The sequence below is a fragment of the Carcharhinus amblyrhynchos genome, chromosome 11 (genome assembly GCF_965287045.1).
Source record: "Carcharhinus amblyrhynchos chromosome 11, sCarAmb.v2.hapA, whole genome shotgun sequence".
NCBI classification, from domain to species: Eukaryota; Metazoa; Chordata; class Chondrichthyes; order Carcharhiniformes; family Carcharhinidae; genus Carcharhinus; species Carcharhinus amblyrhynchos.
In genome coordinates this window covers 66911789-66925996 of record NC_137334.1, presented here as the reverse complement: position 1 = coordinate 66925996, position 14208 = coordinate 66911789, and the positions used below count along the sequence as shown (strand labels likewise).

Genomic DNA, 14208 nt, shown 5'->3' with positions numbered 1-14208 from the left:
TATGCTTCTACAGTATCAACATGCAAACTGCCAGTTATAGACAAAATGGCACTGGTAAATAGAACTGACTCAAGTATTTGCGGCATGTTTCCTGTGCAGAATTTATTTCTTAAAAGCATAGTATCATCACAGATGGGCAAATGCTGGCCTTCCAATGATGCCCTTATACCATAACAGATTAAAATGAATGTTTTCTTATAAAAGTATCAGTGAAGGGCTGCATGTACACTGGACAAACGCCCTTCCATCAGGAAAAAGAGCCAGAAGTCTAAAAACATGTACCAACCAACTCAAGAACAACTTCTGTCATGCTGCTATCAGACTTTTGAATGGGCCCCATCACATACTAAGCTGATCTTGCTCCTCACCCTATCAGTAACTATATATGCAGCACTCTATGTTGCACCCTATCCTTCCCTTTCCCCTATGCACTCTCTGGACAGCATGTTTTATCTGTATAGCTCACAAAGTATTTTTTTTCCACTATATCCCAACACATGTGACAATAGTAAATCAAATCATGATTATGGCATGGTGAGCTGAAATTGCAGTTTCAGATTACACTGAAGCTGGCCAGGAAGACCTAAGACTGCTGTATGATGGCTTAATATCACTGGGCTGGCTTCACATTGATTTGCAGACACGAATCCTTGGTCTCGTTTTGAATGCAGCTCGGATTAAGTGATGGGAAGGTTAAATCCACACCACTTGTTATAGGCAAAATAAAATATAAGAAAATTCTATGAAGTTAAAAACACAAAAAAAGGCATAAATTTTAGAGACTATTAAAATGAGTAACCTACCATATGCAGTCATTGTGCCAACATACGGCCCATCAGCAACATTTTGGTTTTCTTCTGCTAATGCTTTGATGTAGCGTTTACTGAGATCCAGAATCTGCTCGCGAAGCATAGTACTGCTTTCGTGTTGGGTCCGTTGTTGGATGGTAAAGTGCAAAAGCATCATTCCCCATATGAATCCAAATGTTACCAGAAAAAATCCTAGTTTTTGTGAGGATAACTTCCACACATGAAAGGACGCCATTGTTTTCAGCAGTGAAGTTATTTTGGAGTGAAATATGCATAAATCAAGTACATGATTTTATTGATTATGTACCCAGGTTAACCTGTTCATATTTGTAAAGCTCTTTTTAAGAAAATCATCTTCAGTCAGGCAAGCCAGATACATCTATATCGTTCATGTCCACCCTAGGGGGAAAGAGAAGAAAATAATGTTTTACAAAATATCATTGTTCACAGAAAACGGTTTGAGGTCGAAGCAAAAAAAAATTTTTTAAATTGAATAAGAACTGTATCCAATTATTTGTTATGAAAGATGTACACAAGTTCCTGTAATAGAACGCAAGGGAACATTAGACAGCAATGAAATAAACTTAAGAAATCAGCAACAGTTTGATAATTATACCAATATTTAATTTCCCTCAGGAAAAAAAAAATCAGAAAACTGCTTCTCTAGCCAAGTTGGCATGACAGTTACTAAAAATGACAACTGTCAGTGGTATTTCAATATCTAAATACAACTAGGATATACCCAATTATAGTAAGGTGCTGCATTTTTTCACCATCCAAAATGCACAATCTACTTTCACATTGTTTTTTGGTCTCTGCAAAATTACTTGCAAACTTAGCAAGCAAAATAACATCTTCAAAGTAGCAGGAAAATAATAATTTGTGCTTAATGTTTATTACTTTCTTCTATGGGTGGCATGGAATCACTGAAAAGAATCATGTTTTGTGCTGCTAAATTCAGATTATGAATTAACAAGTTACTAACTTATTTGTAAAATCGCTGGCCTCCACAGATTTGGCATTTTTGAAATTTGCTGGTGACCTGTGTTTTTTTTAAACTTTGGCTCAAGGAGTAACAAATTACACACTTTCAGCAACAATTAAAACTAGAGGTGATTTTAAACTCCTTACCTCAGTGGAAGATGAAAGTGAATCAGCTACCTATTTTACATCTTGCTAATCTGGTTTTTTTTAAGTAAAAATGGGCAGACAATCCAGTACTTGAGCCGTTTAAATAGAATTACCCACTTTACTTCTATACATTTTAATTATGGAATTAAGTCTACTCTTACCCAAATTCCTATTTGTTGAATTGGACATGTTGATAAGTTATTGGATAATTCGTTTTTTTCAAAATAAATCAGCAGGAAAACAGCCTCGTTTGAAATTATTGGATTTTTAGCAGTGTTTTGTCTCAGCTTCTCAGGATTGAGCAACAATTGAGTGTGCTCAGGTTCAAGATCAATATAAAGCTTGATGAAGAATCACTCATGTGTTCAAGGTATTAGTGAAATTTTTCAGTAGATCTTTGATTTATTATTGTCACATCTATTTGTATAGAGAGTGACAAGTATTGTTTCTTGTGCACTATGCAAAGAATACCATACATAGAGAAGGAAAGGAGAATGCAGAATGTGTTGTTACAGTCATAGGTAGGATGTAGAGAAAGATCAACTTAATACGAGATAGGTCCGTCCAAAAATCTGATGGTAGCAGGGAAGAGTTGTTGTTGCATCAATTGGTATGTGTCCTCAGACTTTTTCCCAACAGAGTGGCAGAAGAGTATGTGCGGAGTGCGTTGGACCCTTAGTTATGCTGGCTGCTTTGCCAAGACAGCAGGGAGTGTCAATAGGTGGGAGGCTGATTTGAGTGATGGACTGGGCTTCGTTCATGATCCTTCATAGCCTTGGACAAGACAGGAGCCATATCAAGCTGTGATACAACCAGAAAGAACGCTTTCTATGGTGCATCTGTAAAAGTTGGAGAGTCGTACCTGACATGCTAAGTTCCCTTAGTCTTCTAAGTAGAAGCATTGGTGGGTTTTCTTAACTCTAGTGTCGGCACGGAGGGACCAGGACAGGTTGCTGGTGATCTGGACATCTAAAAACTTGAAACTCTTGACTATTTCTACTAGATCTTATTCAATCTTATAAATCATTAAATATATTGAGTTAAACTTCACAGAACGGTAACGGCACTAACAGAATATAAGAAATAGGAGTAGGCTACATAAATCCTTAAACATGCTCTTCCATTCTATATAATCATGGCTGATTATTGATCTCAACTCCACTTTCCCATCTGCTCCCTTTATCCCTGGACTCCAGGTTAAAAATCTGTCTATTGATGAAATATGCACAGCCCTCTGGGCTGGATAACCCCAAAGATTCACATCCCTTTCAGTGAAGAAATTTCTCAACATCTCAGTTCTAAGCGATTATACTGTGCCCCAGTATTGTTGAGCTCCCAGTGAGAATGAACCTCAACTGGCAACTGCATCAAACCCCAAAAATGAAATCAGTTCTTATTCTTCTGAACACCAGAGGATACAAGTTCAATTTACTCAGCCTCTCATTAAAAGGCAATGTGCTCATTCCAGGAACTAATCAATTAAATCCCACTCGACTCCAATGCAAATACATCCTTCCTTAACATGAAGATGAAAACTTCACACTATTCCTGATAATGGTTTCAACCAAAGCCCTGAACAATTTCAGTATCCTTATTCTTATGCCCCACTCCCTAATTGCTTGTTACACCTGTATGCCCTCTTTCTGCATTCATTGTACAAGGATACCCATCTGAACATTTACAAGGTTTGTGCCTTAAAAAAAAAATCTGCTTTTCTATTCTTATCACCAAAGTGAATAACCCTACACTTCCCATGTTATGCTCCATGTGCCACCTTGTTGCCCATTCGTTTAACTGATCTCTGCAGCCTACAAGACCACAAAATGCATGTCCTTCTCCCAGGCTACATTCCCACCCAGTTTTCTATCGTCATCAGCAAACTCAGACAGAATACTCTACTTCTTCATCCAAGTCATTAATATGGGTCATAAATAGGCAAAGTTCTAGTGTTGGCCCTCGCAGCACACAAGTCACAGCTTACCAACCTGAAAGTGTCCAGTTTATCCTACTCTTCTTTCTGTTCATAAGCTACTCTATCAATATATTATTCCAACCTTCTTGAGCCTTTATTCTCTGTATTAACAGTTTAAAAATCTTTTGGAAATCCAGGTAACTATATTCACTAGTTTCTCTTTATCTACCTATGTAAAATTGGTCTTAAGTACATTTAGATCTTCCATAAGGGATTTCAGCATGTTCTTAATGACTGACATCAGACTAAATCATGACCTTAGTAACTGCTTTCTGGAATTGCAGAGTTACATTTGTTAGCTTCTAGAACATCCCGAGTGGAAATTAAGGAATTTTGCAACATCATAATCTCTGTAGTTCCTCTCAAGAATCTTAGGATAATGGCCAGATCCCAGGGGTTCCATCAGGATTTTAGTCCCTTGAATTTTCTATGCTAACATTAATTATCAACTTCCCCATTCTTACAGAATAGAAATGGGTAATCTCCAATAAGTGGTGCCTTCAACTATGAAGACAGACATGTTGTTCAATGTCTCCACAATTTCTCATACCCCATGATATAGGTCTTGTCTTTGCCTCCAAGACCAAATATTTTAGTTATTCTCTTTTACAAATCTCTTGCAATCTATTTTATGTTCCTTGCTCATTTATTAATTGCATTTTCCACATTTAGTCAACTTTTGGGTGATCCTTAACTGGTGTTACTACTGAACAAATCAGATTCTAGGGTAGAACTAGGTCTGATGGATTGTAACTTCTTTTTTAGAAACAAAGTGGCTATTGAATAGTCACATTGACGATGCGCTTTTAAAGAAAATATGCAGTACATCACAATACTCTTCCGCCCACATATACACAAGAGATTCATAAGTCTCTCTTGCTCATAGTAAGTAAAAAACATGTAGATGGATATACCACACTTCAAAACAAAGTAACAGATGCCACCCCAACCAAATGCTATGGATCGCTCACCAACTCATCTTGTCTCACTGGAACGCTTGCATTTCACACAAAGGTTTCCAATCTTCGTTCTTGAAGGACATATCTTGGATCTTTCTCCCAAATTAGACTTCAATATCTTCAACAAGGATCCAGCTCCAGGATTTCAAACTCTCTTTCTGATGTTCCTCTCCCATGGATCTCTGCACAGAAGGCAAAGCTTGAATGCATGTATTCTACCCCTCAAACTCAGCCATGCCAACAGATAACCACTGCTTCACAGGCCCATAGAGTTAGACCTTCAGCTGTTTCCTTGGCTCTTCTGGCTTCTCAAGCTTATTGCAGCTTTCTCTTTAATTTGGATTCTTTTCCTCAGCTCCTTACTTTAACTTCATTGACCAGAATCATACTGTGCAGAAGAGGCCCTTTGGCCCATGTGTCCACACGGACATTAGAGACACCAAAACTCCCACCTAATTCCATCTGCCAGTACTTGAACAATAGCCCTGAGTGTTGTGATGTGCTAAGTGCTCACCCAGCTACTTTTTTAAAAGGTGGTGAAACAACCCTGCCTCTGCCAGGCAGCACATTCTGGACTGTTATTACCTTTCGGGTGAAAGACATTTTTCCCTCACATCCCTCCCCTAAACCCCCTGCCCCTCATCTTGAACCCATGTCCCCTAGTGACTGACCCTTCAACTAAAAGGAACAGCTGTAACTTATTCACTCTGTCCATGTCTTTCATAATCTTATGCACCTCAATGAGGTCAGCCCTCAGTATTCTCTGTTCCAACAAAAACAACCACACCTATCTAACCTCTTTTCATAACTTAAATGTTCCAGCCCAGTCAGCATCCTGGTGAATCTCCTCTGCACCCCTTTTGGTGCAATCACATCCTTCCAATAATGTGGTAACCAGAACCACACACAGTATTCTAGTGATGGCTTCAAAGTTCTGTACAATTTCAACACGACTTCCCTGCTTTTGTAATCTATTCCTCGATTGATAAAGGCAAGTGTTCCATAGGCCTTTTTCACCATCCTACTACCATGCCCTTTCGCTTTCAGAGATCTGTGGACAAAGACACCATAGTCGCTTTTGTTCCACAGATTCTCCTAGTGTCCTACTATTCACTGAATACTTCCTTATCAAGTTACTCCTTCCAAAGTGTAACACCTCACTTTTTTCAGGGTTAAATTCCATTTACTGCTTACCTACCATTCCATCTATATCTTCTTGTAGTCCAAGGCATTCTATCTCACTGTTAACCACCTGTCCAATCTTTGTGCCACCTGCAAACTTACTAATCTTATCCCCCCCCCGCCCCCAACATTGTCAATGTTATTTATGTAATGAACGAATAACAGGGGGCCCACAGATCCCTGTGGCATGCTACTGGACACTGGTTTCTGAGTCACTAAAACAACCATCTGTCATTACCCTCTGTCTCCTACAACTGAGCCAATTTTGAATCCACTTTATTAAGTTACCCAGTATCTCATGTGAATTTACTTTCTTTACAAGTCTATCATATGGGACCTTGTCAAAGGCTCTGTGGAAATCCAAACTACATTAACTGCACTACCCTCACCTACACACCTGGTCACCTTCTCAAAAAATTTCAAATTTGTTAGGCATGACTTCCCTTTGACGAAGCCATGCTACTAACCCTGATCAAACTTTGTCTCTCCAAGTGGAGATAGTTTCTCTACCCATTGACATGAGACTCATTGGTCTGTAGTTTCCTGGCTTATCTCCACAACCCTTCTTAAATAGGGGAACCACATTAGCTGTTCTCCTACTACGGCCAGAGACAAATTGAAAATTTGGGTTCGAGCTGCTGCAATCTCCTCCCCTACCTCCCACAGCAGCCTAGGGCACAATTCATCTGGACTTGGAGTTTATCCACTTTTAAAGATTGCCAACGCCTCCAATTCCTTGGCCGTCCCCATGTCAATTTGCTCAAGCACCCCACAGTCTCTTTGCCTGAATTCCAAACCATAATCCTCATTCTCTTGAGTGAAGACGGATTTGAAATTTTCATTCACTCTACCACGTCCTCTGGCTGCACCCACAGATTGCCCTCTCTTTCCTCTTCCCATTGGATATGCTCATAGAATATCTTGGGATTTTCTACTTTTACCAGCCAAAGCGCTCTCATATCCCCTTCTTGCATTCCTAATTGCTTTCTTAATCATCACCCTGCACTTTCTACACCTCACTAACGCCTCCACTGATTTGTTCCCCTTGAACCTTTTTAAAAAGCCTCTCTTTTCCTTTTCACTATATCTTGAATATCTCTAGTCATCCATAGTCTTGGCTTGTTATTTCTACCTGTCACCTTAGGAGGCAACATATTGGGCTTGCACCCTCCCCATTTCTTGAGTGTCCCCCCCACCCCACTGCCCTTCTGTAGATTTCCCCATTAGTACCTATTCCTAGTGCCTTGGCTAGATCCTGCCTTATTTTACTAAAATCCGCTCTCCCTCAATCCAAAGCTTTTTTTTGCAGCTTGTCTATTTCCTTGCCCATAATGAGCTTAAAAGTGAATCCATTCCAGATTCCCTGTCATTTGATTTAACTTAAAAAAGGTCTTCCGAGACCCTTTCTCCATTTCCTGTAGTACATGTTTCCTGCAATTCCCTCTCCCAGTAGGCTACTGACAAGTTGGTATCTTTCTTGAGATCCAGAACATACTTGACATTTGTTATTTTAACTCTGGTGCAATTCATCTAGACTTTTTTTTCCTTAGCAATCTGCTAGTATATCCAAGTTATAACTTTCTCTCCACCTTATAGTATAATCACCTACTGACCTCTGATACTGTTTATCAATGCCTGCCTGGGTCCCACATTGCTAAGCATCAGCCTACTTTTTAAAATAAAATGTTGTTTTAACTTCCCTACATTATTCACTCCTAGATTAAAAACTAATTAAAATGCAAGTGTACTAACAAATACTCACATAAGGCAACTTTAAAAAAAGTGAATGCAAAACACAGAAAAAAAACAAAAAAGTTGCAAACTGGAGTTTTAAGTTAACTATTACTGTTTCCCAATACTGGTTTCTAAAATACTCTTGATCTTCATGCTCGCTTATTCTTTGCCACATAAGCCTCTTTTAATCTAATACTAATTTCAGCTGAACATGTACTTCAACCTTTTAAAATACTTTCAAGGTTCATCCATATTCAGACATAATTCTTGGTCAACAAGTCTTCAAATTGACTGCGAATCACGGGTAATTTTCAAATTTGTCAACTGCACTGAACAAAAGCAAGCATAAATACTAAAATGTCCATATTGCTCCCCACAGTAGATAATGTCTAAGCACTTTATGTAGACAGAGTAGGGGATATTATTTTGAAAGAAGATTGAAAGCATAAAAGGAATTCTTTAACAAGCTTTTGAAAACAAGATGAAAAGGCTAAAAGGATTTTTGAAGGGAGATCCAAAGAACATGCATCAAGTCCAGATAAATGGTGATTTCCTACATACCAGGTCAGTTTAAAGGCAAAAATGGTTTGCTGAAGCCACTCCAGTAAACATTCACGTAACATTTTGCACTGGCCTAGTTCACTCTCAGGAACGAGCTGCTACGAACTTATTCCTAGAGTGAAGTTGAACTTCAAAGCATAGCTTGACTGGCCATGCACAGGCATGGAAAATCAGTGGTCAAGGCTTTGGAACAGAGGGAGAAAAAAATTGCCAAATTCTGTTAAAGAAGTCAGACAGTGACAGCAAGAGCTCAGTACAAACAAGGGCAATTATGAACCTTAAAACTGCATTTCATAAGCCAAAAAAGATTGTGTCAAACACTTTGTTCTTTTCTGTGCGTGTCAGCTGCGGCTCAGTGCTTATCCCTCAGTTGCGGCTCAGTGGTTATCACTCAGTTGAGTCACAAATTTGAGTTCAAATCACACGACAGGGTTTAAGCAGAAGCAGTAATGCTGAAATTTCAATACACTACTGAGGGATAGCTGCATTATTGGAGGTGCCATCTTTCAGATGAGACATTAAACAGAAAGATTCCTCTAGCATTACTGCAAAGGGAGTTATCCCTGGGTGTTCTGATCAATATTCACCCCTCAAATCATCACCATAAAAACACCAGATTATCCAGCTATTACCGTATAGCAGTTTGCAGAACTCTGCTGTGCGCAAAATTGCCTGTTTCTTCACTACTTCAGTAACTACATTTCGCAAGTAGTTTATTTACTACAAAGGAGACTAGGTGAACACGAGAGAAAACAGTAGAAATATACACTGAAAGGCTGAGGTGAAATAGATCAAATTGTGTCAGCAGATTAAAAGCAATTAAAAACTCTAAGCAGAAAAAAAATCAGATGCATACAAGATATCCTAGTCATCTGGCTGCAAAAGCATTCAGAAAAAATTGAAGGGATTTCTGTAAGCTGAGCTATGCCGTCATCAGGCAAGAGCACAATTCAGTTATTTAAAATCAACAGATGCAATGCCACTTAAGTTGGGATAACTACCCAGGCAATAATTGGCAAAATGCCAGCGTCCAAGGAATAGCCAATACTCCAGAATTTTAAGATGCAAACTGGAATGTGAAGTCAGTCCCATGTGCCTTTTTCATAGCAATTTTGGGTAATCTGGCTGCCAAAATAACTAATCTTGATGCTTTGAAGTATTTTAATTGCAGGCTAATCAAATGTTTCAATTTCATTTTAAGGTTAGTACAACTTATACATTGTTAAACCCTGAAGTTCAACTGTTGCGATGACCATTTTGCACTATACAGCTGTTCATCTCCAACTATAACCTCCATTTATACAGCATATATAAGGTTGTAAAACATCTCAACACACTTCACAGGAGCGTTCTCAAACAAATCTGACATTAGAACAGATGATAAAAACTTGGTTGTGCAGGCAAACTTAAGGAGTGTCTTAAGGGAGAGTGAAAGAATGAGGTCCTGGGATAAAATTCTAGAGATTGGGACTAGAAAGCTGAAAACATGGCTGCCAACTGTGAGGCAACAGAAATGAAGGATGCAGAAGCCAGAGTTGAAGCAGACTTGAGGCCTGTAAGTGAGAAAGATCAGGCATGGGGCAAAGCCATGATAAAACCGGATGTGATTTTTAGATAAGGTACTACTGAACCAAAAGCCATTACAACTCAGTGAGCACAGGTGAATAGAAATTGATAAGAGTCAGGATGCAGACAGCAGAGCTTTGGACAGCTGGATGAGTAAAGTCTGGAGGCAGCAAAAGCAGGGTTCTAAGCTGGTTGGTCAGCAAACCTTCCTTCTAGCTACAGAACATCCACAATTCAAAAATGTTAATGCATATACACATCATGGATTACTCTTGATCCTAAATTTAACAATTTTCAGTGCAATCAAAGCAGAATACATGATTAGTAGGAAAGTATCAATGTTGAGGAATAAACTATTTTAAAAATACATTAACATCTCAGATCAGTTACAAACCAAAACAAAATGCTAGAAAATCTCAGGCCTGACAGCTTTTTTGGAGAGAGAATCGAGCCAATGTTTTGAGTCAGATGATCCAGCTCTGACAAAGGGTCATCCTGACTCAAAATATCATTTTGACTTGAACGTTGGCTCTAGTCTCTCACCACAGATGCTATCATACCTGCCAAGATTTACCAGCATTTTCTGGTTTTAGTGTCAAATTCCAGCATCTGCAGTATTGTATTTTTATCAGTTACAAACCAGTTTGCCCTATCTTTTCTCAAAGTGGTTTAACATAATTGTTCCAACACTGAAGTACAAACAAAAAATTATAAGTTTTTGGAAGGCTGTAAGGCTAGACGTTATTACAGAGATAGGGAGGCATGAAACCATACACCACAAAGGAAGGGAATGTTTAATTTTCAAAACTGCTGAACCAAGGAACTAATGTAGGTCAGTCAGCATTGTAGTGATGGGTGAATTAGGATGTGGACAGCAGAGTTTTGTATGAGTTCAATTTTGTGCAGGGTGGACGATGAGCTGAGTTCGAGATCAAAGAATATTTCCACTGTAACGCTGGTAATTCTATTTTCCACACTAGCTACATTAATGACCTCAGAGCAAGACTACCAATAAATGTCAGCTTTGACTTGTGGTTTATGCCCACTGGTTGAGACAAGAAAAATATTCCACACTTGGACAACGGCAGTTGGCTAAGATTTTCCAGCATTTTCTTTTTTGGTTTCAGTTGGCAGAAGACATCTTTTTGCTCCTTCAGCTTGAACCACGTTTGAGTTTTGCCTTTAAACCTTTCACAAATGAATTATATTTTGCATAGGGCACACACACACGCCATGTGATTCGGATAAGCATTTCAATCCGATTTCGGGCTTTCCACAAAATTCACGTCCGGTGTTTCGGTTCTCCTTTCATTGATCAGGCTATCTTGTAACCTTCCAACTAACTGTGCTGCAGACATCTAATACTTTAGGGGAGGTGGTGGTGGCGTTTGGCTTAATACACACAACAAAAACAAAATTTCTTTGTACCTAGTAACCTTGGAGAGCTCTTTTTCTCATGATCCGACCGCGGTGCGAATACTCAACTTAGACGCTCGGGGCAGAGAGAGAGGGGCGCTCCTTTTGTGTTGTTTGCAAATTAATGATAAAATAAGAAAAGGCGTCAGTTCCAACATGAGATTGCCAGCAGTCTTGGGCGAACCCTACACCACCTCCTCTTCCTCCTCCCCTTATCACAAATAAAAACTGCCTCGCCCACCCTGGCAGACACCAATTACTCGACTGGCAACACATGTTGCCAGAAGATATTTCAGAGCGAGAGAAAGAGAGAGAAAGACAAAGTAACCGTGTTTTGAGGGGGAGAGGGAACCTTGCAGATAAACAGTGAGAGAGGGGGATGCAAACAAGGGGAGGGTTACAGCCCTGCTTCATCAACCTCACCTGGGAGGCGATCTCTCGCTATCACTCTCATTTAAAACACCGCCGCAGGTCTTTTATTTTAATACCTACCCAAAGTTAATTGAAGTTTAACAGCCGCTCGTGGTAATTCCTTTGCCTGGCGAGTGTTGTGATGTTAAGGTTTTTGAACTGGTTCCTCACAGCATCAGCGCAGTGCCGATCCCAGCCACAGCCTCTCCCCTCTCTCTCCCTCGCCAGCCCCCCCTTTAAAAGCGCTCGAGCACAATCAGCCAAGCAGCGCCGCTGAGCATGCGCCGGTGCTCGCGCTCTCCAACCGCCGCCCCCCTCGCGAGGAGCTTTCCAGTCGGTCGGTTAGTCGGGAGGATGGCGGAGTAGCTGTCTGCCGTCTCTCTACTCCATTCTTACCTAAGCCACCGCTGCTTACCCTCATCCGGCATCCTTTTCAGTCGTTCTCTTGTTCCCTCCTCTCCCTCCCTTTGCATCCCTCATGTTCCAGAAGGGGGGGTGGGAGGGAAAAAAGTCCAGTTCTTTGGGCCAGCCGGCCTCCAGGCTCGAGCAAAACGCCCCGGGGTCCTCCCTCCGCTACTTTTAGCTCTCTCGCTTTCTGCCTGCGTCCATTTAGGCCTCCGCTGCAACAAAAAAAATACGGGTGCTGGATGGTGGGGGGAAGGGCAAACACTGCCACCCGTTGGTAGAGATGAGTTCCTTCAGGTCAATGCGCTCCCTCCACACCGCAGCTTTGTGGCTGCCGTCATCGCTGCACACAATAAAGGCACTGTACTGTGCAAGTGTGAAATGATAGCTTTTTTAAAAAATCACTGCAGGAATAAAAAGGATAAATCACACCCAGATGATGTTGATTTTTGACATCTCGGATTGAAGGATTGTCTTAAAATAAACACACTGCCAGAATACAATAGCATATTTAAGAAAAACGATTTCACTCCTTACTCTCCCCCGCACCCCACCAGAAAACTTAACGCCAGCAAAACATTCACCTCTGCGGAGATGCAAAATCTTACCTTCAGTGGTCCGTATGACTCACTCATTCGTAGAGTAATCTGGAACAAGAAGGTCATTCAGCCCGCTGAAACGGTTTCCAATCCCGTCTCCTGATAGATCGTCTGCCAAAATCTTTTGCTTCTGCTCAAATTTGAAGATTTCTTGCATATAGTTACCTGTGTGCTACCTAAAGATAAAAACAGCCAAATGAAATTTTCAAGGCATGGAACTAATAATACTATTTCACAAAATAATACATATTTTAACATTGCAATTAGCATTTTATATAAATATTCAGCATTGCCTGTGTAGTTGTTACTACATTTAGAGCAACTTGTATTTATATAGCGGCTTCCATGGAACAAAACATCCCAAGGCAATTTACGGAGTGTTATAAAACAAAATATGAAACACATATAGAAAATAGAAACACGAGTAAGGCCATTCAACCCTTCGAGCCAGCTCCGCTATTCATTTTGATGGTAACTGATCAAACAACCTGTCCTTGTTTCCCTTCATATTCTTTGATTCCTTTAACCCCAAGAGCTATCTCTAACTCCTCCTTGAAAGCAAGCCATATAAGAGACCAAATACAGAAAATGCTGGAAAATCTCAGCAGGTTTGACAGCATCTGTGGAGAGAGAACAGAGCTAACCTTTTGAGTCTGAATGACTCTTCGTCATGTAAGGGGATATTAAAACAAATGGCTGGGTTTTCAGGAAGAGGGATCAAGATAGAGAGGTGCAGAGTTTTCAGGAGGTGGTGATTAGATTGGTGTTGCCAGTATGATTTCACAGCATGTTAATGAGAAAAAGAGTCAAGGAATGATCCTTCGGGATACCAGAGGTAATAGTGTGGAATGGGAAGAAAAACCAGTGATGGCAGTTCTCTTGCTACAGTTAGGTAGAAATGAATGGAATCAGGTGAGTGCAGTCCCACCCACCTGACCCACAGTGAAATTAATTATTTTATTTTTTGCTCATGGGATGTGAGTGCTGCTGGCAAGGGCAGCATTATTGCCCATCCAGTACTGGATGAGCAGAAATTTCCTATAATTAAACATTGAGAAGGCCCAAGCTATTGCCTTCAGACCCTGCTACAACCTCCGACGCTACGACAACGGATTAATGAACATCACTCGACAATCACCAGGCAAGACTGTTCCCTTCCTGTTGGCGAACACTTCAGTGGTCACAGGCATTCAGCCTCTGACCTTCGGGTAAGCGTTCTCCAAGGCGGCCTTCACGACACATGACAGCGCAGAGTCGCTGAGCAGAGACTGATAGCCAAGTTCCACACACGTGAGGACGGTCTCAACAGGGATCTTGGGTTCATCTCGCACTATCTGTAACCCCCGTGACTTGCCCGTGTTTGCAAAACCTCACTCACTGTGCTGTCTGGAGACAATACACACCTCTTTAAACTGTGATCAGTGCTCCTTCCACACACATTGTCAGCCACTTTAGGACTTGAA

General features: G+C 40.5%; 1 protein-coding gene across 6 annotated transcripts in view; it reads right to left on the bottom strand.

Annotated features, from left to right (window-relative positions):
- Positions 1-12567, bottom strand: part of mgat5 (alpha-1,6-mannosylglycoprotein 6-beta-N-acetylglucosaminyltransferase) — a 101546-nt gene extending 88979 nt beyond the window's left edge. The window contains exons 1-3 of one of the 6 annotated variants that reach the window (XM_080199324.1): positions 12138-12567; positions 4884-5053; positions 804-1208 (exon numbers count right to left, since the gene is read on the bottom strand). In XM_080199324.1, the coding sequence (XP_080055450.1) occupies positions 804-1044 (241 nt within the window). In that variant the 5' untranslated portion in view covers positions 1045-1208; positions 4884-5053; positions 12138-12567. Of the gene's footprint in view, positions 1-803; positions 1209-4883; positions 5054-11822; positions 12109-12137 lie in introns of those variants that run through there. The other 5 variants (XM_080199325.1, XM_080199323.1, XM_080199328.1 and 2 more) reach the window with 5 other exon arrangements.
- Between the last annotated feature and the right edge of the window lie 1641 nt (positions 12568-14208).